The sequence below is a fragment of the Ovis canadensis genome, chromosome 15 (genome assembly GCF_042477335.2).
Source record: "Ovis canadensis isolate MfBH-ARS-UI-01 breed Bighorn chromosome 15, ARS-UI_OviCan_v2, whole genome shotgun sequence".
Classification (NCBI taxonomy): domain Eukaryota; kingdom Metazoa; phylum Chordata; class Mammalia; order Artiodactyla; family Bovidae; genus Ovis; species Ovis canadensis.
In genome coordinates this window covers 73,264,266-73,292,051 of record NC_091259.1, presented here as the reverse complement: position 1 = coordinate 73,292,051, position 27,786 = coordinate 73,264,266, and the positions used below count along the sequence as shown (strand labels likewise).

At 40.6% G+C, this 27,786-nt stretch overlaps 1 protein-coding gene across 4 annotated transcripts in view; it reads right to left on the bottom strand.

Annotated features, from left to right (window-relative positions):
• The window catches only part of TRIM44 (tripartite motif containing 44), a 112,863-nt gene that overhangs the window by 59,460 nt on the left and 25,617 nt on the right, over positions 1-27,786 (bottom strand). For 3 of the 4 annotated variants that reach the window (XM_069555123.1, XM_069555121.1, XM_069555122.1), the window contains exon 3: positions 9,751-9,990. In XM_069555123.1, coding sequence (XP_069411224.1) covers positions 9,751-9,990 — 240 coding nt within the window. Of the gene's footprint in view, positions 1-9,734; positions 9,991-27,786 lie in introns of all 4 variants that reach the window. The other variant, XM_069555120.1, reaches the window with a different exon arrangement.

Here is a 27,786-nt window from a genome sequence, read left to right as displayed (position 1 = left end):
CCTGGAGAATCCAGGGACAGGGGAGCCTGGTGGGCTGCCGTCTATGGGGGTTGCACAGAGTCGGACACGAATGAAGTGACTTAGCAGCAGCAGCAGTATTCTGAGGGCTAATTCCCATCCTTAAAGGTCAAGCCTCACTTGGAAAATTTTCCTCAATAGCGGTACAAATGAACTTACTCACAGAACAGAAAAAGACTCACAGACATAGAAAAAAAACTTATGGTTGCTAAAAGGTAAAGGGGTGGGAAGGCATAAATTAGAAGCCTGGAATTGACAGATACATACTTGCATTCATGCTAAGTTGCTTCAGTAGTGTCTGATTCTTCGTGACCTATGGACTACAGCCTGCCCAGGCTTCCCTTTCCAAAGGATTTGCCAGGCAAGAATACCAGAGTGGGTTGTCATTTCCTACTCCAGGAACAGATATATACTATTATATATAAAATAGATAAAAAATAAGGATTGACTCTATAGCACAGGGAACTGTATTGAATATCTTATAATAATGTATAATGGAAAAGAATATATTTATATATATAAACATATATGTGTATATATATCAAACTGACTCAGTTATATAAATATATCAAATTTATATATATAAGTATGATATATTTATATAACTGAATCACTTTGACATACACCTGAAACATAACACTGCAAACTAACTATATTTCAATTTAAAACTGGTATAAAAAAAGGATTCTACATTCAACTTTCTTCAAATGTTATCCTCCTCACTTAAAAAGGGACTGAAACTGGACCTTATAAGTGAAACAGTATGAGTATGGTTTATGCCAGAAATGGGACATTCCACTCCAAAGAGCAAACTCATACTCTCAACGAAAAGGCTTTAACTTGGAATCAAATAAATATACTGGCTATATATTTTGCTGGCTGTATATTATACTGGCAAATAATTCATTGGCTTTAGAATAACCTTCATGAGAAAAAAAGCAAATAGCACTTGGGCAGGTAGGACACCTAGACATATTGTTTTTATCAGCTTTATTGAGGTATAATTTTTAATACTATAAAGTTAACTGCTTTAGAGTTTATATAAATAACTTTAAAATTAGAGTTAAGCAACTATTACTACAAATGTGCTTAAAAACTCTATATACATACACACAAGCACACAGACATGAAATTATCTTTTTCCTTCTTAACTTCCTTAAAAGCACAGTTTTAAGCTAAAATTATAGGTCTTGCAGTGTTTACTACATATATAAATTATATACATATGACAACTATAACATAAAGGATATGGAAAGAGGGTCAATTGACCTATATAGTTTCAAGGTATCTACACTTTATGTGAAGTGGTTTAAAATTAATTTTAAGTAAACTGAAAATTTAAGGATACATACTACAATCTGTATGAAACCACTACAGAAACCACTAAAAAATAATGCAAAATAACAGAGCTAAAAGGCCATTGGATATATTACAATGGGATTCAAGGAAATGTTTCAAAAATCCAAAAGAAAGCAAGAAAAGACAATGAGAAGAACAAAAACAGAAAACAAATTGTACAATGGCAGACCTAAATTTAACCATATTAATAATAACATCAAATGTTAATGGACATTACACTTCAATTAAAAGACAGAGATTACCAGAAAGAATAAATGACTAAGACCCAGCTACATGTTGTCTATGAGAGACATAAGTTAACAATATAGACAGACTGAAAGCAAATGAATGAAAAGAGATAAACCACAAAAACAGTAAGCATAACACTAAACTGGCTTTACTAACATTAGATAAAATAGACATCAAGACAGAGCATAAACAGAGAAAAAGGGAATGTTCATAATGATAAAAGGACTAGTTCATCAGGAAGATGTAACCATCATAAATATGTATTTGCTTAGTGACAGAGCTTCAAAATATCTGAAGAACAGTCGACAGAATTAAAGAAATAGATGATCCCTAATCATACTTGAAATGTAACATCCCTCTCTCAGCAGTAGGTTGAACTAGACATAAAAATAAGTAAAAACATAAATTATCTGAACTCCTAATTGCTATTTAAAGCACACCACACTTCAGAATACATATTCTTTTTAGGTGTGGATATGCATTCAACAAGAAAGACCATATGACAGGTGATAAAGCAAGCCTCAATAAGTGTTAGATGATTGAAATCAGGCAGAATAGGTTCTCTGTTGACAATGAAACTAAACCAGAAATAACAAGGTATGTAGGAAAATACCCTGTATTTAGAAACTAAGCAATACTCTCCTAAATAATCAATGAACAAAAAGAAGAAATCACAGGGTAAATGAAAAAATATTTCAAACTGAATGATAAAGAAACCACAACATAACCAAGTTGTATGATTCAACATAAATATATATTCATAAAGATATTAAGATATTAAGAAGAGGTGGCAAGAATACACGGAAGAACTGTACAAAAAAGATCTTCATGACCCAAATAATCATGATGATGTGATCACTAATCTAGAGCCAGACATCCTGGAATGTGAAGTCAAGTGGGCCTTAGAAAGCATCACTACGAACAAAGCTAGTGGAGGTGATGGAATTCCAGCAGAGCTATTTCAAATCCTGAAAGATGATGCTGTGAAAGTGCTGCACTCAATGTGCCAGCAAATTTGGAAAACTCAGCAGTGGCCACAGGACTGGAAAAGGTCAGTTTTCATTCCAATCCCAAAGAAAGGCAATGCCAAAGAATGCTCAAACTACCACACAATTGCACTCATCTCACATGCTAGTAAAGTAATGCTCAAAATTCTCCAAGCCAGGCTTCAGCAATACGTGAACCGTGAACTCCCTGATGTTCAAGCTGGTTTTAGAAAAGGCAGAGGAACCAGAGATCAAATTGCCAACATCCGCTGGATCATGGAAAAAGCAAGAGAGTTCGAGAAAAACATCTATTTCTGCTTTATTGACTATGCCAAAGCCTTTGACTGTGTGGATCACAATAAACTGTGGAAAATTCTGAAAGAGATGGGAATACCAGACCACCTAACCTGCCTCTTGAGAAATCTGTATGCAGGTCAGGAAGCCACAGTTAGAACTGGACATGGAACAACAGACTGGTTCCAAATAGGAAAAGGAGTACGTCAAGGCTGTATGTTGTCACCCTGCTTATTTAACTTCTATGCAGAGTACATCATGAGAAACGCTGGGCTGGAGGAAGCACAAGCTGGAATCAAGATTGCCAGGAGAAATATCAATCACCTCAGATATGCAGATGACACCACCCTTATGGCAGAAAGTGAAGAGGAGCTAAAAAGCCTCTTGATGAAAGTGAAAGAGGAGAGCGAAAAAGTTGGCTTAAAGCTCAACATTCAGAAAACAAAGATCATGGCATCCGGTCCCATCACTTCATGGGAAATAGATGGGGAAACAGTGGAAACAGTGCCAGACTTTATTTTGGGGGCTCCAAAATCACTACAGATGGTGATTGCAGCCATGAAATTAAAAGACACTTACTCTTTGGAAGAAAAGTTATGACCAACCTAGATAGCATATTCAAAAGCAGAGACATTACTTTGCCAACAAAGGTCCATCTAGTCAAGGCTATGGTTTTTCCTGTGGTCATGTATGGATGTGAGAGTTGGACTGCGAAGAAGGCTGAGCGCCGAAGAATTGATGCTTTTGAACTGTGGTGTTGGAGAAGACTCTTGAGAGTCCCTTGGACTGCAAGGAGATCCAACCAGTCCATTCTGAAGGAGATCAGCCCTGGGATTTCTTTGGAAGGAATGATGCTAAAGCTGAAACTCCAATACTTTGGCCACCTCATGAGAAGAGTTGACTCATTGGAAAAGACTCTGATGCTGGGAGGGATTGGGGGCAGGAGGAGAAGGGGACGACAGAGGATGAGATGGCTGGATGGCATCACGGACTCGATGGACGTGAGTGTGAGTGAACTCCGGGAGATGGTGATGAACAGGGAGGCCTGGTGTGCTGCGATTCATGGGGTTGCAGAGTCGGACATGACTGAGCGACTGAACTTAACTGAACTGAACTGATGATTCAACAGTGATTAGAGGAAAATGTATTGCTCTAAAAATTTACATAAAAGAAGAAAGTAGTAAAATCCACAATCTATTTAGACAGAAAAAAGAATAAGGTAACCTCAAAACAAGTAGGAAAATAGCAGATGTACGTAAAATAGTAAACAGAGTAAAATTAGCATATCCAAAAGTCAGGTCTTTAAAAAGACTAATAAAATTAATAAAATATAAGTTAGACTGATCAAGGATAAAAGAGGGAAAATCACAAATTATCAGTATCAGAAATGAAAGATGGGTTACTACTCTAGAGACTGCTGCTGCTGCTAAGTTGCTTCAGTTGCGTCCAACTCTGTGTGACCCCATAGATGGCAGCCCACCAGGCTCCTCTGTCCCTAGAGACTATAGACAATTAAAAAAGATGAGAAAATATATAAACAACTTTATACTAAAAACTAAAACAACTTAGGTGAAAATTACAAATTCCTTGAAAATTACCTATTTTAACATTTCAAATCAATGTAAGATGAAAAAATTTGACTAGGTCTATATCAAAGAACTTGAATTGACTATCAAAAACCTTCACATAAAGAAACTCTATGACAGATGGTTTTGCTTACAAATTCTACCAAATATTTAAGGAAGAAATAACACCAATCTTACAAAAACTCTTCCAGAAAAAGATGAGGAGGAAATAACTTCTTAGGTTGTTTTCTGAGGCCAGCACTATCCTAATACCAAAGCCTGACAATGACATTATAAAAATATAAACTTACAAATGAATATCCCTCTCTGAAGAGGGCTTCCCTGGTGGCTCAGACAGTAAAGAATCGGCCTGCAATGCAGGAGATCCAGGTTCAATCCTTGGGTCAAGAAGATCCCCTGGGGAAAGGAATGGCTACCCACTCCAATATTCTTGCCTAGAGAATTCCATGGGCAGAGGAGCCCAGTGGGCTACAGTCAATGGGTGCACAAAGAGTTGGACATGACTGAGAGACTAACGCTTTCACCTCACATCTCTCTCTGAACACAGACATAAAAATTCTTAACAAAATATTAATGAATTGAACTCAGATAATACATAATGACCAGGTGGGAGTTTATCTCAGGAATGCAAGGTTTAGTATTGTAATGCAAGATTCAACATTGTAAAATTAAAGTAATCAGCCATCACACCGGAATAATGGAAGAAATTCACTTAATAATTTCAGCGGATAAAAAAAAAATCTTACATCTAACCATGTTCATCTGAATTATTGTTTCCCATGTCTAATGTCATTTCTCTTTCATTTCAAGATTTTTTCTTTGTTGTAAGTTTGATTTTGATGAGTCTAGGTATGGATTTCTTAGGTTTATCTCTCTTGGGTTCATTCGGTTTCTTAAATCTTTGGGTTTATATTTTCAACCAAATTTTAGAAATCCCTTTTCCTCCCCTTGCTGGACAAGTGACATATATATCAGAGCTTTCTTTATTATCCCATAGATCTCTGAGATTCAATTCAATTATTTTTCAATCTTTTTTCTTGGTTGTTCAGACTGAGTGTCCATTGCTGTGTCTTAAATTCACTGATTCTTTCCTCTGTCATTTCCTATTTGCCATTGAGCCAGTCCAGTGAATTTTTCATGTCTGTCATTGTATTTTTCAGGTTAAAATTTCATTTGGTCCTTCTTTATATCTTATATTAATATTTCTTTCCTGAGATTTAAAATTATTTTTCATTTGTTTCCAGCATTGGTTACTGCTTATTGAGACATTTTTATAATAGGGATCTTAAAGTTCTAGTCTCATAATCCCTAGTACAATGTCTTCCTGGCGTGGCCATCTCCTGATTTTCTTTCTCATTAGAATTGAGGTTTCATTGGTTCTTGGTATAATGAAGAACTATATCCTAAACATGATAAGATCCAGTTACTAATTATATCTATTCTAGCAGACTGTCAACCTATTTAGGTTCAGAACACATTTCCTTGATCGCTTTTACGGCTTATGGTTCGCATGTCATGTGAGTTTATTAAACTTCTGCAGTGCCATTCTGGTCGCCTTCTTCAGATGACAGAGCTCCAGTCTATAGTCTCCGTCAGTGCCAGCTCAGGAGGAGGAGGGGAACCAATGCATCACTACCAAGTAAAAAGGAAGGTATGATTGCACCCACTGAGTCAGCTGGGGAGGGGTGCTGCCTAGTTAATGCAGGGTGAGAGGGAGGCGTTAAAGCTCCATCTACAGTGCCCACATGGGAGGGGTGATATGAAAGTGAAAGTGTTAGTCACTCAGTTGAGACCCCATGGACTATATAGCCTGCCAGGCTTCTCTGTCCATGAAATTCTCCAGGCAAGAACACTGGATGGGTAGCCATTCCTTTCTCCAGAGGATCTTCCCGACCTAGGGACTGAACCCAGGTCTCCAGCATTGCAGGTAGATTCTTTACCGTTTGAGCCACCAGAGAACCCCACAGGGGACAGTTTGCTATTTCCTTCCTATTATTGCAGAGGAGTGGTAGAAGTCAGAGTTCCACCTTCAGGCTCCATAAGAGTTAGGCATCACTTAATTACTGTGATGTAATTACAGTACAAACTTTTACCTAAAGACTCCATGGAGAAAAAAATGACACCCCATTAGTTTGGGTGAGGGCGCAACATAGGGTTTCCCTCACTGGCTCCACTACTGTGGTATCAGCTGGGGCTGGGAAGGGATGCAACTTTTTTCATGGTGTCTTCCACACCAGGAAGACACAGTATTAGGGATTATCAGATGTGAATTTTAAAGTCACTATTATAAACACCAGAATAGGCAGAAATGATTAAAGGGTTTCTCTTCCATTGAACTGCCCTTTTCCAAGTCCTTTGGCTAGAGAGCAGGTTTTCTCTTGGAGATGTTCTTTTTGTCTGTGCGCATTAGTATTTCTAGCTTGCAGAACACCCAGGCCAGGATATATAGGAAGCAAGAACCCTGCCTCCACTCCCCTCAAGAAAATCCTTGTGTGGCTCCTCATATCCCAAGATCCCTGGTCAGTCTGCCATCTTTTCTCCACTTTTGAGAATCTTCTAGTAGGTGACTCAGTATTTTGTCTAGGAATTTTTGCTGTGATCAGTGGGAAGGAGTACAGTGAAAATGAATTTACTCCATCTTGTCCAGAACCAGAATGTGCAATTTGTTTTTAAATGTGAAGAAGAACTGAGGTTAGAAGGTTGGATAGATGGCTATATACATAAAATGAATCAAGTACAGTAAACTGTTAATGGCAGAATCCTGGTGCAAATATATGGGTGTTCTCTATAAAATTCTTTCAATTTTGCTATATATATGAAATTGTTCATAATAAAGTGTTGGGTAGGATTTTCTGATCAAAATAAAAATTCAGGAAATTTTTAAAGACCTATACAATGCAAAGAGAAGCAAACAATTCCTCTGTTGAATGAAAGAGAGGTACTGGAAATTTGCTCTGATCAGTAAGTTACCACATTAGCTGGAATGAGCGGCTATTAGAGAATAACAGCTTTGTGTAAAAGCTTTAGCCAGATGTATGCTACTTCTCATTTTTAATAGCTTACTGTGTCCATCGCCTGGTCCTTAGGGCTTGTCATCTTTGCACCCCTCAGAGCAATTCCATCGGAGTTAACAAGCATAGTGAAACTGAGCTACTCAAGTAGTTAAAGGACAATTAATGTTGGGGAGGGGCTAAACTCTTCATTTGAAATGAAAATAAGAGAGAGAGTATCTCTTCAAAATGGAATCTTTATTTCTGAAAAAAAAATAATAATCGACACACAGAATAAATGTGAAGGGTCCAATCTGAGCTGAACTGGGGACAGAGTTATGTCAATGACCTCTTAAGGCTGAACCTTTGTTTGTTTGGACTTGGGACACAAAGTCCACTCCATTATTAAAGAAAAATTTTAAATAAATTAATTTTAAAATAAATGTATTATTATTTATAATTAATTTTTTAAAAGACACACAGTGACCATTTCCACAGAGTAAAGGGTCTTAGGAATGCAAAGCAGTCCAGGACACTGATCCTCCTTATTCTTCCCACAGATATAAACAGGACATTTGGCAGATGGTAGGGAAAAGCACAGGCACGGGAACAGGATGGACTGAATCCTGGCTCTTTTCTGCTAACTAAACGACACCCGGTCAGTGTCTACAGGTCTTGGCATCTCAACAGCCCATGTGTAAAATGGATAAAATGAACACTGAAATAAAGATTAAGTGAAATGATAAATATAACATGCTCTCTCACCTATCTAGAAACGTATTTAGGCACACACTTTGTTAATTCTGGGGAGGATGAAATGAAAAGAACAAGCGCTATTCTATTCTGTTCACACACTGATGACAATTAATCAAAAACTCTAGATGAGTGAAACAACGGTCTCCCACGTTCCCTGCCAGGACGACACCAGCAGTGCCCGCCTTCTAGATGGACCCTGGCTGCTTTGTTGGCTGGATTATTCTGTGGCTGGGCTCTCCTGGGCCAAGGGAAAACTATTCGTTAAGGCTGAGCTGACTGAGTCAGCAGCTATACTAGAAAGTTCATGGGACTCTCCTAGGTTTTCTTCTAGAAAGGCCTACCCTAAACCTACCTGGCATGAGCTTAACCAGATTTTTCAACATAGTGGTATGAAACCTCATAAATAATAGCCTCTCTCCAGTGGCTGAAATATAAGTTTTACACGTGGGCTTCCCAAAGCGGCGCTAGTGGTAAAGAATCCACCTGCCAATGCAGGGGCTGCAAGAGATGTGGGTTCAATCCCTGGGTCTGGAAGATCCCCTGGAGTAGGAAATGGCAGCCCACTCTAGTATTCTTGCCTGGAAAGTTCCATGGACAGAGGAGCCTGGCAGGATACAGTCCACGAGGTCGCAAAGAGTCAGATGCTACTGAGCACATGCATTTAAAAAAATGGCCACCTTAATTTTTTTTTTTTAGCAATAGATTCTAAATGGCTGAATATGTTGTTTGGTAAAATGTCTTAAGATTCTTTTATTCTTGTTACAAAATAACAATGAATGTAGTGACCAAAACTGTCATTTAACATTTACCTTGAGTCTTTCACTGCTATCTTTGATCCTCACAATGCCTGAACCCACACGCCCCTCAATCCAATAGTCATGCCCCCAATTTATGCAATTAGCTTCATAAAAAGACCAGCTGGAGGCACATTTTCACTATTCACAAAATGAGTCCAGTCTTTTATTTTGGCCTGCTTTATGCTCACTTCCTGACATTCTCATTCAGCCCAGTTCTCATCCCCGTGGTGACTTTATCTATAGGCTCATTTAATAATTGGGAATCTGTCAATTGTCCTCTTCTTTGGCTCTGATTTCTGGCTTCCCTCATTACCTGGGAACAGTATCTGGCCCACTGACTACACTCCTTTAAGGCACAGTGTACACATATTTTGCTAGGCCTAGTTTTTGAGTGCAGACCTGAGCAGCCAATATTTCCAAACTGGTTTACACACCAGTCTAAACACTTTCACTTTTCACTTTCATGCACTGGAGAAGGAAATGGCAACCCACTCCAGTGTTCTTGCCTGGAGAATCCCAGGGACGGGGGAGCCTGGTGGGCTGCTGTCTATGGGGTCGCACAGAGTCGGACACGACTGACATGACTTAGCAGCAGCAAAGACTTATGTCCTATTGAAGCTTTCAATCCATTCATGTTTAGGGACCAAAATGGGGGAACTTCCAGAATTAACCAACATGGCAGTCAGTATCTGCCTATTTTTCATGCTACTGGTTTATTACAGGCATTCTCCTTTACCTCCGCCTTTGGCTCAGCTGATTCATTAGAGGTATCAAGTTGTTCCTTGGCTTGGGCCATCTGAGTCATCAATCTATCCATATGGGACTGGATGTCAGCCAGTATCTCAGTCACATGAGCTGTGGCCATTGCTTCCTGGATATCCACTAAATGAAGGGCCTTCTGCTCTTCATCCGCAATCACTTTTTGAACTTTCTTAAATTCTTGCTGTATAAACGCCTTCATCTGGTCCCGCGTTACCTACAGAACAGAGACAAATAAGAATACGTTGGACACACAAAGACATGGGAGAGCAGGGCTATTATTCTAAATGCTAGGTAGCCATGGCCACAACACAAACCGTGGGTCGTATCAGATCCCAAAGTTTTGGGAATATCCTCAGAACAATGTTTCTCGGATATTGTTGATGAATTTCCTGTTACTCTTTTTGCTTTTTTCATTCTTTAGGAAGTGATTCCTTGTTCTTCCTTTTTACTTTTTTGTTTTCATACCAGTAATACATTACTTTTTAAAAACTTAATAGGTATTGTTGTTCTTGTTTAGTTGCTGAGTCGTGTCTGACTCTTTGTGACTCCATGGACTGTAGCCATTCAAGCTCCTCTATCCGTGGGATTTTCCAGCAAGAATACTGGAGTGGGGTGCCATTTCCTTCTCTAGGGGATCTTCCCCACCCAGGGCCTGAACCCATGTCTCCTATATTGCAGACAGACTTTGTGTGTGTATTTAAAAAGATAGAAATTCCTCTTCTCTCTCTTTCCCAATACCATTTTCCTCCTCAGTGGGTTAATTACTGTTAACAGTCTGATACATGCCTTTCTGGTCATTATGTGTGTGTGTGTGTATATATATACATATATATACAGGCATACCTTGGAGACTCACAGGTTCTGCTCTAGACCACCACGGTAAATATTACAATAAAGAATCACACAAACTTTTTGGTTTCCCAGTACATATAAAAGTTATATTTATACTACACTGCAGTCTATTAAGTATGCAAGAGCATTATGTTTACAAAAATAATATATATACTTTAATTTAAAAATACTTCATTGCTAAAAAATGCTAACCATCATCTGAGCCTTCAGCAAGTCATAAACTTTTTATAATGGTAACATCCAGATCACTGATCAAAGATCAACAAGATAACAGACATAATAATAATGAAAAAGTTTGATATGCCGCAAGAATTACCACAATGTGACATAGGGACAGAAAGTGAGCATACGCTGTTGGGAAAACAGTACTGCTCAATGCAGGGCTGCTGCAAACCTTCCATTTGTAAGACACAGTATCTGCAAAGCACAATGACATGAACCACAGCAAAACAAAGTCTACTGTACACATACAGACAATGACATTGCTTTTATGTAAATGGATCATGGTGAACATATGGTTCTGTGTCTTGATTTCCTGCTTAAAAAGTTAGTATATACAGAGCAACTTCATTCATTGTATTATTTTTAATGCCTGTATGAAACGGGTATATATAGGTATGGACATCTACATTTAGAGAGATAAAAGAATAAATATATCCATTAAATATTTCCCTTCTTTATAGAAATACAAGACATTTCCAAACTTTTGCTTTTATGAACAGGATAGCAATGAACATCAATGGCCATACCTCTTAATATTTGCATATGAATTTCTTTAGAAACCTTTGGAAACACTGAATCAATTTATATATATATTCTAAAACTACTGACTGACACTGCCAAACTGTCCTCCAAAAAAAATGCACCAATTACATTCCCACAGTGTGTGAAGTATGCATTTTCTTACACTTCCCCCAAGAGTGGATAATACCAAGTCTTTAAATTTTTACTCTCTGATGAGTGAAATATATTATTGTTTTAGTTTGCAACAACTGTGTAGAATAAATAAACTGTGACTCCGCTGCATTTGGCTAGGGCATAAGGCAAAGAAAATGAGAAACTACCAAATCTGAACTTCTAAATGCCATATCTTGCCAGCAACTACACGTATTGATGTTTCCTCATAACCATGTTTATTTTATGAGTATTTTTAGGCAACTATGCATACTGAGTAGCTGAGCTAGGAAACAGGGAAGAGGCAGAACAGTAGGCAAAAGGACAAACGCCAGTAGAGAATTTTAAAACTGAGAGAGAAAGTAGCTGCCATCTAAGCGAGCCCCCATCTTTCACAGATGAGGAAGCAGACCCAGCTGTAAATTTGTAGGAGACACTGAGTTCTCCAATCTTCCCGCTCCCCGTCTGGTGCTCTGCTCGCTATAACTGTCTGTCAGAAGGGAAGCCAAACTGGGAAAACCTAAAAAGGAGACTAGGAGAGAAAAAGACTACAGGAGAGAGGAAGAAGAGGCCATTTTCTATTAGCCTCTTAAAAACTGAAATAGGCTTGATACTTTAAGCAGCTTTTGTAACACTGCCATAAAAAACGTCAAGGCAAACTAAGGCCTGAAGGACACGTATCCATTCACAGCGCAAGTGACCAAGTGACGTAAGCCCTCATGACTTCACATACTCTTTGCAGGAACTCTCCCCAGTGCTAAAGGAAAGGGGAGAGGGAGTGTTACATGTTATTAATGTCCCTCCAAGTTCTTTATCAGATTGAGAACTGTGATGTGTTTATTTATATAATTCCTTTTTATTTTTAGTGAATATATTTCAAGGGTGTTATGCTTTATGGTAATCATTTATCAGTGAATCTGGATCCCTACCCTTGAAATAAATTTAGTCTTATAAGACCTCTCTTTAGAGACTAAATCTTTAACTAAGGCATAAACTTTTTGAATTTCTAAGAAAAGCTCTTCCAAGTGACTAAAAATGGAGAGCCTAATAAAAACTGACTTGTAACCTACAGAGAAGGCTCTTGCAAGTCCCTTGGACTGCAAGGAGATCCAACCAGTCCATCCTAAAGGAGACTAGTCCTGGGTGTTCACTGGAGGGACTGATGTTGAAGCAGAAACTCCAATACTTTGGCCACCTCATGCTTAGAGTTGACTCATTGGAAAAGACCCTGATGCTGGGAGGGATTGGAGGCAGGAGGAGAAGGGGACGATAGAGGATGAGATGGCTGGATGGCAGTACCGACTTGATGCACATGAGTTTGGGTGAACTCCAGGAGTTGGTGATGGACGGGGAAGCCTGGCGTGCTGTGATTCATGGGGTCGCAAAGAGTCGGACACCACTGAGTGACTGAACTGAACTGAACTGAACCTATTTCACTAGACATCGCATACACATGTGATATGAAGTTGAGAAGCTGACATCACAGTCAGGAAAGGTGGGGATTACATTACAGTAGGTGAATAAATCATGGTTTTTAAATTTTAAATTATCTCTTTTCCTTTACTTTACATAGGTTTTTCAACCTTTATTTTATGCAATTAATTTTTATACAGATTAGGTCACAGATTTGAAGGCAGAATACTTTATAAAACCTTTATGCCTTCTTCTCACTCCGATTCTCTACTAATCAACAATAGGTATTCTCCAGCCTAGTTCAAAATGGCAAGAACAAACTTTTGGGTCATGGCATGCATTTAAATCCAGAGCCCAAGGGAGAGACTCCTCGGAGGATTAGGCCACTGGGTAGGTTAACAGGTTGAGTACTCTGGAGAAAGGACCCCTACCAATTGCAGAAATGAAACAGCTTTCAAAACTTCCTTTCAGGTTTCATTGTACCCCATCATCAGAACTCCATCCTGCTATAAACTTCACAATTCTCCAGGAGCAACCAGCCCTTCACATCAGCACTGATGGTTGGGAGCCACTGACACCATTTCTGAGTAGGCTTCCTAGAATTTACATAGTCTCCATCCTACAGCTTCCCAAAGATGACAGTGATAGTCTCTACTCTTGACTATACTACACGCAAATTATGTCAAAAGAAAAACTTCTTCATAAGCAAAGAAGACAGAAGGCCGGATGCATCACAGAATGATAAGACTGGTGATGTAGAAGTTTCCTTTTTATAGAATCTACTAGTAATTGTCACACCTTTTAAAAGCCACAGAACTTCCCTTGCCCCAAACAAAGTCTTAATGTAGAACCCCGAAGTGTAATAGAGCCCAAAGTAAAATCACTCTGGTTAAAAGAAAAACCTCCTCTTCCTCCCTGAAGTGCTTCCTGGGGCACTGGAGGTGCACTCCAGGAAAATTGCACCTGAGTAGCCTGGGTCCCCTACACAAGTGAAACCATAAAAAGAGTTTGCTCTCTTTGGTCAACTGATTGTTCCCTAAGTTGTTAAAACTTTAAAGCCCTAGGTTATACACAAGTTGATATATCTTTCTTATAGGTGTATTCGGTGGAAAAAAAAAATAGCATTTTCTAAAATTACTTAAACACAGCATATCAAAGAATAAGCAGCTTATTTGTGAATGGTCAGAACTAACTAGTAAACATCTGATTGCTCTTACTAGAGCTGAGTCCAACTTTCTGGTAAGGAAAAACAAAAAGCCCCAGAGAGGTACAGTCACAAAGTATGGTTTAGAAGCCAACTTGCCTCGGGTCTAGGTCTGGTGTACCTTCTGCCGTAACATGTTGCTTCTAAGGATCCCTTTCTTCCTGCTTCAAGTTCTTCATATTTATTTCTTCTTAATTGAGATATTTCTGCTGTTAACAGGTTGCTTCTGTTATTATCCCCACTAGGACATTATTTTCCCAAAGTGAATCTTGGGAGGAAGGATGTACATTTGCAGAGTTAAGTCTCATCCCGTGGTACTTTCCATATGCTCTTATAGTTAACATTTCTAAGCCAGACCAGACCCAAGAGGTATGCAGACTGGCACTTTATATATACATAATTAAACACATAAAACCCTGAATTAAGAGCTTGTACTTGGAAACACTACCATTCAATGGGTTTGACATGAACTGGAAGTCATTAACTCATTAGCTGGCCTGTAGGAAACCAAGGATTTATTTACTTTTTATTATAGGAAGATTATAAAAACAACAAGCATACTAGCTAGAAAGCATCATGATGGCTTAAGAAAGATTTGTTCCAGAAAAGTGTTGCTGAGATGAACTGAGAAAGATGGAACATGGTCAGGAACAGGAAGCTACACAAAAGCAACACATCTGACTCTACCCTGATTGAAGCTTCCAGAAGTACTTGCTCTATTAGTCAAATCTTCTGCAAATAACTTTAAAGTAGCCCATTCCCCCCCGCCCCCCCCAAAAAAAAGGTTTCAGTGGAACTTTTTCAATGCTGTAATCTGTCCTCATTCCCACAACACAGTACCCTCTCAGCATGCCAGTGTCCACGGAAACTTTCAGGTAGGGAATCTCAAAGTTAAGGCTGCCAGTATAGCCTGTGGATTTATTCTGGCATTTTTGCCTCAAGAGAGCTCCTTGCAAACCTCTGCCAAGCTCCAGTGAGGGCAGACAAGGGAAGAGCTTCATCAGCAAGGAGGACAGAGTCTTTTTTCAGTGGATGCCTGGATCTCCCATCTCCTGTGTCTTTTGTGTATGAGGGGAATAGCCAATATTTATGAATAAAACAACTGTCCATTCCTAAGGCTTGGGAAATTATCTAACAGAAGCTTCCCTTGTGGCTCAGACAGTAAAGAATCTGCCTGCAATGTAGGAGACCTGCGTTCATTCTCTGGGTTGGGAAGATCCCCTGCAGAAGGGAATGGCTACCCACTCTAGTACACTTGCCTGGAGAATTTCATGGACAGAGGGGCCTGGCGGGCTACAGTCTATGAGGTGGCAACAAGCTGGACACGACTGAGTGACTAACATTTTCACTACACTTCACTTTTAGAAGCATAGCAGATAAGAACTATGGAAAAAAAAAATCCCCCAAACTATGAACCACATTCTATTACCAACATTCTGAGAGATGACAAAAATTTTCCTGACAATGGTTAGAAGCTTGGATTGCTTGGATTTTACAATGGGGTATTGAGAAGCATAGTGAAAAGGTTATTAAAATGAACATTTAATCTCCTCCCAAGCCATTTTTCTCATCATCAGAAGCCTCTAGACAAAAGTAGTCATTAGTGTCTTCTTTACCTTCTTTCCTCTTTGTTAAGAGTACCACGGGATCGCTACCTCAGCCATCACTTAGTTATTTCAAGTATCCACTCAGCGAAATAATAATGATATTTATTGTTCCAGTTATTATTTGTATTATAAAGACTAGAATAAACATGGCTTCCCTGGTGGCTCAGTGGTAAAGAATCTGCCTGCCAGTGTAGGAGATGCAGGTTCGATCCCTGGTATCTCCTGGAGAAGGAAATTGCAACCCACTCCAGGATTCTTGCCTTGAGAATTCTGTGGACAGAGGAGTCTGGCAGGCTACAGTTCGCGGGGCTGCCAAGAGTCGGATACGACTGAGTGACTAACACACACCAGGATTCTTGCTTGGGAAATTCCATGGACAGAGGAGCTTGGCGGGCTACAGTCCATGAGGTCACAGTCAGACACAACTTGGTGACTAAACTACAACAGCAAACCAAACACATCAAAATGTCGGAGGGCAGTTATGTCTGAGTGCTGGAATAAAGAGTACTTTTCTTTCTTTTTCTTTACTTTTAAGTTCACATTTTCTACAATAATGTATCATACTTTTTCTTTAAGAGTAATTTTTAAAATGAAATATGGCTCAAAGAAAGTTAAGTCCTCAATAAGACATTAGCAAATCAAACCCAAAAATGTATAAAAGGAATTATATACCACAACTTAGAGGGATTTACCCCAGGTATGCAAGGCTGGTTCAACATTTGAAAATCAGTTCATCTAATCTATAATCAACAGGCTAAAGAAGAAAAAATCACATGACCATATCAATAGATACAAAAAAAGTACTTGACAAAATCTAATATCCATGTATGATAAAAATCCTCAGCGGACTAGAAATAGGGAAGAACTTTCTCAACTTCATAAAAAGGTGTACCAAAAAAATCTACAGTCAATGTCATATTGTATGGTGAGAAACTGATTTTTCCAGCTAAGATCAGGAACAAGGCAAGGACGTTTTATCTTACTTCTCCTTTTCAAAAGACAAAAGGAAATAAAAGGTTTATAGGTTGAGAAGGCAGAAATAAAGCAGCCTCTGTTCACAACTGACATGATTATTTATGTAGAAAATCTGAAAGAATCATCAAAAAAAAAAAAAGCTCCCAAACTAACAGGCAGTTATAACAACGCTGCCAGACAAAAAGCTAATATATAAAAGTCAATCACTTTCCTATATATACCATCAATGAACATGGAACTTGAATTTTAAAACACAATACCATTTAAATTAGCACCCCCAAAATTAAAGATTTAGGTATAAATCTAACTAAATATGTACAAAATCTGTATAAGGGAATCTATGATGAAAGAAAAGAGAAAATAATGAAAGTAAAGACAGTCCGTGTTCATAGACAGGGAGACTAAAAATTGTCAGGGTCTAATTAGCTGATTCAGTGAGTGGCCTGCAGTGTGAAGTCATTGACTTTTAAGAAATACCAGACACATCAATGACATATAGACATCACCACAATATAGTGGAAAGATATCTGCTTTAAGACCTTGTATAACTACAGCAACACCAACCCTCACGATACTGCTCTTATGGCAGAGTAAGGAGATGGGGTGAGGAGCAAGGCTGGGTGACTCAGACAGCATGTCTAATGTTGGCCTGCTTTCTGTTGCTGGACATTCTCTTGCCCCTTAATCTGTGACAGACAGGGTCTTATGAATCATAATAATGAAGATGTTAAGAGGGACCATGTGCAAGCAGTGTTCCAAGTGCCATCTCAGACGTGTTTCTGATTTAATCCTCAGGGAGGCAATAATACTTTCATTTTATGGGGAGGGGACATTGAAGTCCCCTCTGATGAAGTCACTGATCTGGTGTTACACAGCAGGTAAGCTATGGAGCAAAGATTCACCGCAGGCCAGCCTAATCTAGGTCATCACACTGAAAACCACTCTATCTAGTAACCTCCTTCCTCTGAGAACTAGGATGAGACCCCTGGAAAGCAACGTGGCGTGGAAGAGAGCACTTGCGATGGGAAGTCAGCGGCCGGGATGGCATGCAGGTGTGTCTTTAAGAACTAACCAGCTGCGTGACTTTGGATAAGTCAGGGAATCTCTCAGGGCCTCAGGCTCCCGAGCTATTAAAAGTGAAAAGCTAAACTCAGTCTCCCTTTTATCTCTAAAATGATAGAGCTGCACAAATGCTACACTCTTGGAACTAATTCACTAATCCAGATTTGCCTCTAATCACATTTGTTGCTAAAACAAGAGGGGGCATCAGAGGAGTAGGAATCTGACCTAGAAGTTGTTAGCCTGATACACAGTCAAATTGAGAAGCAAAGAAGAATGCAGAATTAACACTTTTCCTATGGCAACGCTGCCCTCTCAAGAGATCGTTCTCTCTCCTACCTTTAACCACCAAGCTTATTTGGAAAGTCACATAAAACTTGCACCCCGGTCTCCTCCAGCGCTGAAGACTGTCCTGGCTGCTGACTCCCTCTGCTCTCACGATCAGCCTCTCTGTACCATACGCCACTGCTGAGAGCCCTCAGTCTTCAATTTCTCTTCTCCCATGGTTTCTGCGACCTAGACTGCCCTGGCTTTATGTTCATCAGCTTCGTCCCCACAAACTTTACACATACTCTCCAGATGACTGTGACTGAGGAAACTACAAGGGTTTTTCAGCCTTGGCACAAGTTACATCTATTGTTGGTATTCGCTGTGGGAGGAAATGAACTGTGCTTTGTAAAATAGGGAGCAGCCTCCTTGGCCTCTGTGTAGTAGATGATACATTGCTCCCGATCCCCAATTAATGCAAACAAGAGTCTTCAGACATTGTGAAATGCCCTCTGGAGACAAAACTGCTTTCTCTCCATAACTTCCTGCTTATTAGTTTCATCTCATCTTTGCAATTCAGCTACCACCTAAATGGAGATGGCTCCAAAGCCTGGGTTTTCTCTCTGCGTCTCCAGTCTCACAATTCCTTTTGATGTATATCTCTACCTGGATACTTTCCTATTACTTAAACCATCAAGCATCAAACGGAATCCTCGTCCTCCTCCTCATCACTGCTACCCTTTCGAGCACTTACATATTAGGCACTATTTTAAACACTTTACATGCTGTTTCAATTAATCATCACAATGATATCATGATGTAGCAATTCTTATCATATCAGTTTTATAGATGAAGAAACTAAGGTTGAGTGGGGGTAAGAAACCTGCCCAAATTCACACACAGAGCAGGTGGCAAATTTGGAGCTTGAACTCACATAGTTCGATTGCATAATCTGCTTTCTAAACACAACAATATTCTTTCATATCTTCCATTCAAACCTTGTCTGTTCCCTTCTCCCTGTTAACAATATCAAAGTTTAGGCAGTCACCCCAGCTTTAAACTCTGGAGTCAGGTTTTATTTTCTCCACTAGATAATAGGTGAACTTAATATCTGGAAAAAAAATTATGACATCTTTGCTTAGGGTCTGGCACATAATGGTAGTCAATCCTTCTGACCAAGTGTCAGAAACCATCCCACACCTGTCTCTCCACCACAGGCTGGCTGAAGAAGCCTGCCCCTATACAAAGGAATCCCTTTTCTTGCACCGTCTCCCATTACTCCCCACTAAATAACTCTACCCAACTCTCTAGACTCAAACACTCCACTTAAGCTCCACCTACCCCCATCCCCACCTAGACCTACCTACGGTAAACTAGCCCCACTCTCACTTACACCACTAATTTTCTGAAACAAAATTCTATGTCACAAAGGGCTTCTGCGTGATTTGAAGAAACTCTTTAGGATTCCAATCCTACCTCCAACCTGTTTTCGGCCAGCTTTTTCTCCTTTCTCATTTTCACTTGGCCCAGAATCCTTGGCTTTCTAATCTTGACCTCAAATCCCACCTTAACCCTTTCAGACTTGGTAACTACATATGTCCTTCAAGCTCTCCTTCTTGGGTGTTTAGACCTTAGATTTGCCTTACAGAGTCTTCAGCTAGGCTTGTATCTTTGACTTGCAGAATCACATTCTCATGGATAGGAGCCCCACATTTCAGCTGGAATACTCCAGCCTTCCTCTATTTCTGCCAGAGTGCTTCTTCCTGAGATTATAAATGTTGGTGCTTGAGCCTAAGTACTCTATTGTTCTTTATCAGCTTCATGTATAAGACCCGGCAATATGCTTCTTCTGAATATCCTCCCTTTCGTGGTTTTTCCTCAACATACATAAACACACGTGTACATGAGCGCACACATACACAGAATGTTAGAGACTCAGGACTATGTTTTCTAAAGGCTTGGTGCTAGAAAGATCCTATTAAACACCTGAATCTGCTAATCAGCTGTGGAGTGGACAGCAACTGTGTGCTCTAGTCATCTGCGGGACACAGTTAGGGCAGGCCAACAAGCAGCCCCACACGAGAGACGGAGAGCTAACCACCGTGGTTAGGGCATCAATGCAAGTGTTCTCTCCTCCCAGAACTGCTTGCTCATGCTGTCGGCTGCTGTGAATTTCATGCCATGAGAACTTGATGTGGAACCTGGTGTCATGGCACTGAACTGGATGCACCAGAGAACAATTCAAGAGGGATGCTGGGCTCTCTCTGAATGGTACTGCTGCTTGCCCTTAAGATGCTTCTCTCTGCCTGACTCCAGGGTGGCAACAGAGAAAGCAGTCATGAGCTTCTGAGGAACACTTGGCTTGAGTGGACAGAAAAAAATTCTGGGTGCCCCCTGCAGAAATGTGAAAGTAGAAGAATGGGTCCCCAGAGATCTTTAGCACATGTGAATACAAGTGAGAGCATCTACTCCACCTTGTTTTCAGCTTTATTTCTACCTTAACGTATATAGAAACCAGACAGATGGCTTCTGTCTCAGGAGTCATTGTTTAGGAAATGGGAGGTAGGAACTGACCCTGAAAGTTTCAGGGGCAACTAAACAAAAATTATACTAGTTTTAAACCTCTTAGACTTAAATATACAAATAAAGCCTATTTTATCTGTTGAAGATTGAAAGCAATTTCAAAACAAGACCCACCTATCACCTCCATTCTGGTTCTCTACCCAAACATCTTTCTTGCAAAGATAATGCCTGGCTATCCGCATGCCATAGAGACCAACAAACCAACACAACCCGAGCTACCAGGAACCCTCAGGAAAGGACACTGAGATGCAGGGCTCCTGTTTTCTGGGTCTTCTTTGCTATAGAGGGTCAGAATGGTAAAGCTGGTGGAGTCTGTGATGATAAAGAAAGCTTTTAGTGTTGGCCCTGCTCTGTGCTTCTGAAGCTCAGAAAGGGGTAAGTTTTTTCATTTGTAAAATAGGGCTAATAATATGGCTCTCATAGACATTTCTGTGACATTTATACAAAATAATACATGGGAAGAACTTAGTACTTTCTGGGAACCCAGATGTACCAGCAGAACTGTTCTGCTGGCCCAGGTAACAGTAACTGTGATCATGTAGGGGCTTCCTGCCTAGCTCAAATGGTAAAGAATCCACCTGCAATGTCAGAGACCTGGGTTCAATCCCTGGGTTGGGAAGATCCCCTGGAAAAGGGCATGGCAACCCACTCCAGTATTCTTGCCTGGAGAATCCCATGGACAAAGGAGCCTGGTGGCAACATTTATCGTGGGTTTTTCCTTTGGTACCCACTGAGCTCTCACAGATACACAGCTCCAGTCAGTTCTCCCAGAGAAAGAGAGCCCACACTCTTGGGAGTAGATTCTAATTTCCCACAGGAACCCGGGAAGGACTTCCCCACAGACCCTAGGCACTGAAGAGGATGGAGTCAAGCCAGAGGTTCCTTGCCTCAGTTTCAGGAGATGGTCAAATTGTCACGAGCCTTTTCTAGTTTGATAAGATTAGATACAATCTGCTTCCATGACATGGACGCAAAGCACAGAAAGCACAGGAAGGACAGGTCACACTCTGTGCCTCAGCACCTACACAGAGCCTGAGGGTAGAGTCAGCTGCTCAAGGTCACAGCTCGCCTCTATCACGTTTGCTCTCTTTGGCTGACTCAAACCCTACGACACCTCCTCAAGCAGCTAACAATCTGCTAACCTAAGAACCACAGGGCCTGTTAGATAACTACAGTTTTGAGAATTCTTTTCGGGCGGCCAAAAGCCCTGAAACCAAACTTCGTCATTTCTTATCTGCCTCTCAAAAGTTCCTGTTTTCAGGGTTCAGTTCAGTTCACTTCAGTCACTCAGCCATGTCCCACTCTTTGTGACCCCATGAATCACAGCACGCCAGGCCTCCCTGTCCATCACCAACTCCCGGAGTTCACTCAGATTCACCTCCATCAAGTCAGTGATATCATCCAGCCATCTTATCCTCTGTCGTCCCCTTCTCCTCCTGCCCCCAATCCCTCCCAGCATCAAGGTCTTTTCCAATGAGTCAACTCTTTGCATGAGGTGGCCAAAGTATTGGAGTTTCAGCTTTAGCATCATTCCTTCCAAAGAATCCCAGGGTTGATCTCCTTCAGAATGGACTGGTTGGATCTCCTTGCAGTCCAAGGGACTCTCAAGAGTCTTCTCCAACACCACAGTTCAAAAGCATCAATAAAAACATAGTATGATTAGTTTCAGTTCAGTAGGTCAGTTGTGTCCAACTCTTTGAACCCCATGGACTGCAGCATGCCAGGCCTCCCTGTTCATCACCAATTCCTGGAGTTTACTTAAACTCATGTCCATTGAGTCGGTGATGTCATCCAACCATCTCATCCTCTGTCGTTCCCTTCTCCTCCTGCCCTCAATCTTTCCCAGCATCAGGGTCTTTTCAAATGAGTCAGCTCTTCGCATGAGGTGGCCAAAGTATTACAGTTTCAGCTTCAGCTTCAGTCCTTCCTATGAACATTCAGGATTAATATCCTTTAGGATGGACTGGTTGGATCTCCTTGCAGCCCAAGGGACTCTCAAGAGTCTTCTCCATTATCACAGTTCAAAAGCATCAACTCTTCAGTGCTCAGTTTTCTTTATAGTCCAACTCTCACATCCATACATGACCACTGGAAAAACCATAGCCTTGACTAGATGGACCTTTGTTGGCAAAGTAATGTCTCTGCTTTTGAATATGCTGTCTAGGTTGGTCCTAACTTTTCTTCCAAGGAGTATCTTTTTATTTCATGGCTGCAGTCACGATCTGCAGTGATTTTGGAGCCCCCAAAAATAAAGTCTGACACTGTTTACACTGTTTCTCCAACTATTTGCCAAGAAGCGATGGGACCGTATGCTATGATCTTTGTTTTCTGAATGTTGAGCTTTAATAAGCCAACTTTTTCACTCTCCTCTTTCACTTTCATCAAGAGGCTCTTTGTTCTTCTTTGCTTTCTGCCATAAGGGTGGTGTCATCCACATATCTGAGGTGATTGATATTTTTCCCAGCAATCTTGATTCCACTTGTGTTTCTTCCAGTCTAGCGTTTCTCATGATGTACTCTGCATGTAAGTTAAATAACCACGGTGATAATATACAGCCTTGACGTACTCCTTGTCCTATTTGGAACCAGTCTGTTGTTCCATGTCCAGTTCTAATTGTTGCTTCCTGATCTGCATACAGATTTCTCAAGAAGCAGGTCAGGTGGTCTGGTATTCCCATCTCTTTCAGAATTTTCCACAGTTTATTATGATCCACACAGTCAAGGGCTTTGGGATAGTCAATAAAGCAGAAATAAATGTTTTTCTGGAACTTGGTTTTTCGATGATCCAGTAGTTGCTGGCAATTTGATCTCTGGCTTCTCTGCCTTTTCTAAAACCAGCTTGAACATCTGGAAGTTCATGGTTCATGTATTATTGAAGCCTGGCTTGGAGAATTTTGAGCATTACTTTACTAGTGTGTGAGATGAGTGCAATTGTGTGGTAGTCTGAGCATTCTTTGGCATTGCCTTTCTTTGGGATTGGAATGAAAACTGACCTTTTCCAGTCCTGTGGCCACTGCTGAGTTTTCCAAATTTGCTGGCATATTGAATACAGCACTTTCACAGCATCATCTTCCAGGATTTGAAATAGCTCAACTGGAATTCCATCACCTCCACTAGCTTTGTTCATACTGATGCTTCCTAAGGCCCACTTGACTTCACATTCCAGGATGTCTGGCTCTAGGTAAGTGATCACACCATCATGATTATCTGGGTCATGAAGATCTTTTTTTGTACAGTTCTTCTGTGTATTCTTGCCACCTCTTCTTAATATCCTCTGCTTCTGTGAGGTCCATATCATATCTGTCCTTTATTGAGCCCATCTTTGCATGGAATATTCCCTTGGTATCTTTGATTTTCTTGAAGAGATCTCTAGTCTTTCCCATTCTATTGTCTTCCTCTATTTCTTTGCACTAATCGCTAAGGAAGGCTTTCTTTTCTCTCCTTGCTATTCTTTGGAACTCTTCTTTCAAAAGGGTATATCTTTCCTTTTTCTCCTTTGCTTTTCGCCTCTCTTCTTTTCACAGCTGTTTGTAAGGCCTCCTCAGACAGCCATTTTGCTTTGTTGCTTTTCTTTTTCTTGGGGATGGTCTTGCTCCCTGTCTCCTGTACAATGTCACAAACACCCTCTTCCAAAAACACAAGAGAAGACTCTACACATGGACATCACCAGATGGTCAACAGTGAAATCAGACTAATTATATTCCTTGCAGCCAAAGATGGAGAAGCTCTATATAGTCAGCAAAAACAAGACCGGCAGCTAACTGTGGCTCAGATCATGAACTCCTTATTGCCAAATTCAGACTTAAATTGAAGAAAGTAGGGAAAACCACTAGACCATTCAGATATGACCTAAATCGAATCCTTAATGATTATATAGTAGAAGTGAGAAATAGATTTAAGGGACTAGATCTGATAGACAGAGTGCCTGATGAACTATGATTAGTCTCACTTCATAATTAAACTGAAGGTTCAGTCAAATTAAATGAGGGAGGTAATTAAGTTCCAGTGCTTGAATAAAATCATCCTGTTCTAATATCTGTGCTCTTTTGCCATAAAAGTAAAGGAAAGCATGGCACAGTTGATTTAACTTTTCCCCTAAAAGTCTGTACAAACTCAGACTGTATTTGTATACTATTCCCAACCCATCTTCTATAAGCAAAAAGTTAATGCTGCTGCTGCTGCTGCTGCTGCTAAGTTGCTTCAGTCGTGTCCAACTCTGTTTGACCCCATAGACAGCAGCACACCAGGCTCCCCCGTCCCTGGGATTCTCCAGGCAAGAACACTGGAGGGGGTTGCCATTTCCTTCTCCAATGCATGAAAGTGAAAATCTCCTATAATTAATACTAATTCTGTATAGCAATCACACAAAGGCAACTGATTGCCATCCCCAGCCCTGTGGCCTTGGACAAGTCATTAAACCTCTTACATATTTGCTTCTTCAATTGTAAAATGGGGATTATAATGTGTATTTAATCAGATTGACTTGGGAATTAAGGTGATATCATAGAATCTATTTCACCTACTAAAGAAGTAAAACAAAAGCCATTCAACCATGGGATGGTCATCTATTGGATCATGGGGTTGAATGACAGTTCTCCACGAAACCACAGAGACTCAGAGACTTGATGGATTTTGCCCTTTGCCTAAATGCAGGTCTCAACCAGGGGAGAGGCCGGTTTTCAAATTTTACATTCGTGTATACAAACAAGCATCTATGGGGCTTCCTCACTGGCTCAGCACTAAAGAATCTGCCTGCAGTGCCGGAGACGCAGGTTCGATCCCTGGTTGAACTAAAAGGAAAAGGGGAGGGAGGGGGACAGGAAAGGAAGAGGCCCTTAAATAAAACTCTGGGTGGTTTTTTATCACTATTATCACAGTAAAGTTTTATATCTAGATACCCAGGCTCCTAAATTAAATGTCAAATACAATCCTGCACTGGAAACGTGAAGTGTGGCTGCTGTGGGAGAGTCCTGACAGCTCCATTGCCTTCTTCTCATTGGCCACGTAATAGGCCTTTTAAGCTCTGGCAGAGAGTATATTATCAAGGCTCCTGCCAGTGCAGAGGAGCTGGAGCAGGGGGGAGAAGGACATCATGATGTGTTAATTTTATTAAGCCATTTAAAGCTCAATTCCTTTGATTTCTAACAATGCTCCAGCCCCCTGGGCGGCTCAGAGACCATGTACACCTAGTTTTAAAAAGCCTGGAGTGGATTTGTACGGTGCTTCAGTTAGGAGCTCGGGTGCTCCATAAGAAAGAGAACAGTCAAAAGGTAAGGCAGAAGGGGAAGGGGAAGTAGGGAGGGAACCAGTATCCCAGGGGTATTTACTTTAAAGTGGGGTATATTTCCTAGTATGTCTCAAATGCCATATTTGATTTCTTTCGTGGCTCTTAATTTCTTTATTTCTATCTTAATTTGGCACCAGATAGTTATGCTAACTAGAGTTTGCTTCATAACAATAAACATAATTGCTTCTATGCATTGATTTCTTATTTCTACTGGGAATCTATGGACAAACAGTCACATACTCCCCGAGGCAGATATGTTTGCCTTGACTTGAATGGGCAATAGACACTGAGTCAACAACCAGCAAGGTCGCCCTGCAAAGCCCACAGAGTCAGCCAGCCAGGCAACAACACCTAGCGGTCTCAACTCAATTTATTTAACTCAATTTATTTGCATGTTATTATCACTCAAAGAGGTAGCAATGGCCCTTTGAAACCTGCAATCTGTAAGTGTCACTAATCCTGGGAAGTGTTAATTGACGTAAGTGCAGAATCCAGTTAGTTATAAAACAGGTGGCTTATTTTTCTCCACCAGTATCAGAAGGTCTTCTGAACTCTTGGAGGGGTTGAGGGAGGAATCTACACCCACCGTGAACCCTTGCCTTTCTGCTGGAAACAGTGATGGTTCTCAGACTAGGAGACAGCTCGCAGCAGCCACCATTTACGGGATGTTGTCCCGTGCATTTTAAATGGATTACCTCATTTAATTTTCCTAACAACCCTATGAAGTATGTACTATTATTCTCTATTTTGCAGCTGAAAAAACAAACAAACAAAAAAACCCTGAGAAATGGGGAGGTTGAACACAGGATCTGCTCAAGACTGCAGTTATCAAGGCATCTGTCCCAGGGAGCTCTTAGTAACTATATAGTGTTGCCTCCCCTAACAGAGGCTAACGTTAGATCTCTGACCTTCACTCCTGCTAGAAGAGGAAAGGGGAAAGAAAAAGACTATTCACTGATGACATTTCAAGTGAAGGGCTGAAAAAAGAATGACTCAGACAATAATCTCTCAACAGCTTTACTGAGATATAATTCACATGTCATATAATTCAGTGCTTTTTAGTACATTCACAGAATTGTGTGATCATTACCACAATCAATTTCAGAACTTTAGCAATCACTATCTCCCCATTCCTCCATCTCCCTCAGCCCCAGGCAACAAGTCTAGTTTCCTTCTCTAAAAATTTGCCTATTCTAGACATTTCATATAAATGGAATCAGGTGATCATGCAGTATTTGGCCTTTTGTGACTGACTTTCACTCCACATGTTTCCAAGGATTATCCTTGTTGCAGCACGTGTCAGGACTTGCTTTCTTTTTATTGCCAAATAGTACTCCACTGTATGGACATACCACATTTCATTTACCCATGCATTGGCTGGGTTGTTTTCACATTCTGTACAGTATGAATAATGTTGCTATGAACACTGGTGTGCAGTTTTTGTGTGGATGTATGTTTTCATCTCTCTTGGGTTTATACCCTAGAATGGAATTGCTGGATAACATGGCAACTGTTAGGTTTTAACTTTTGAGTAACTGCCAGACCATTTTCCAAAGTGACTATACCATTTTATATCCCCCCAGAAAGCTCAGTTGGTGAAGAATCCACCTGCAATGCAGGAGACCCTCGTTTGATTCCTGGGTCGGGAAGATCCCCTGGAGAAGGGATAGGCTACCCACTCCAGTATTCTTGGGCTTCCTTTGTGGCTCAGCTGGTAAAGAATCTGCCTGCAATGCGGAAGACCTGGGTTCCACCCCAGGGTCGGGAAGAGCCCCTGGAGAAGGGAAAGGCTACCCACTCCAGTATTCTGGCCTGGAGAATTCCATGGACTGTATAGTGCACGGGGTTGCAAAGAGTTGGACACGACTGA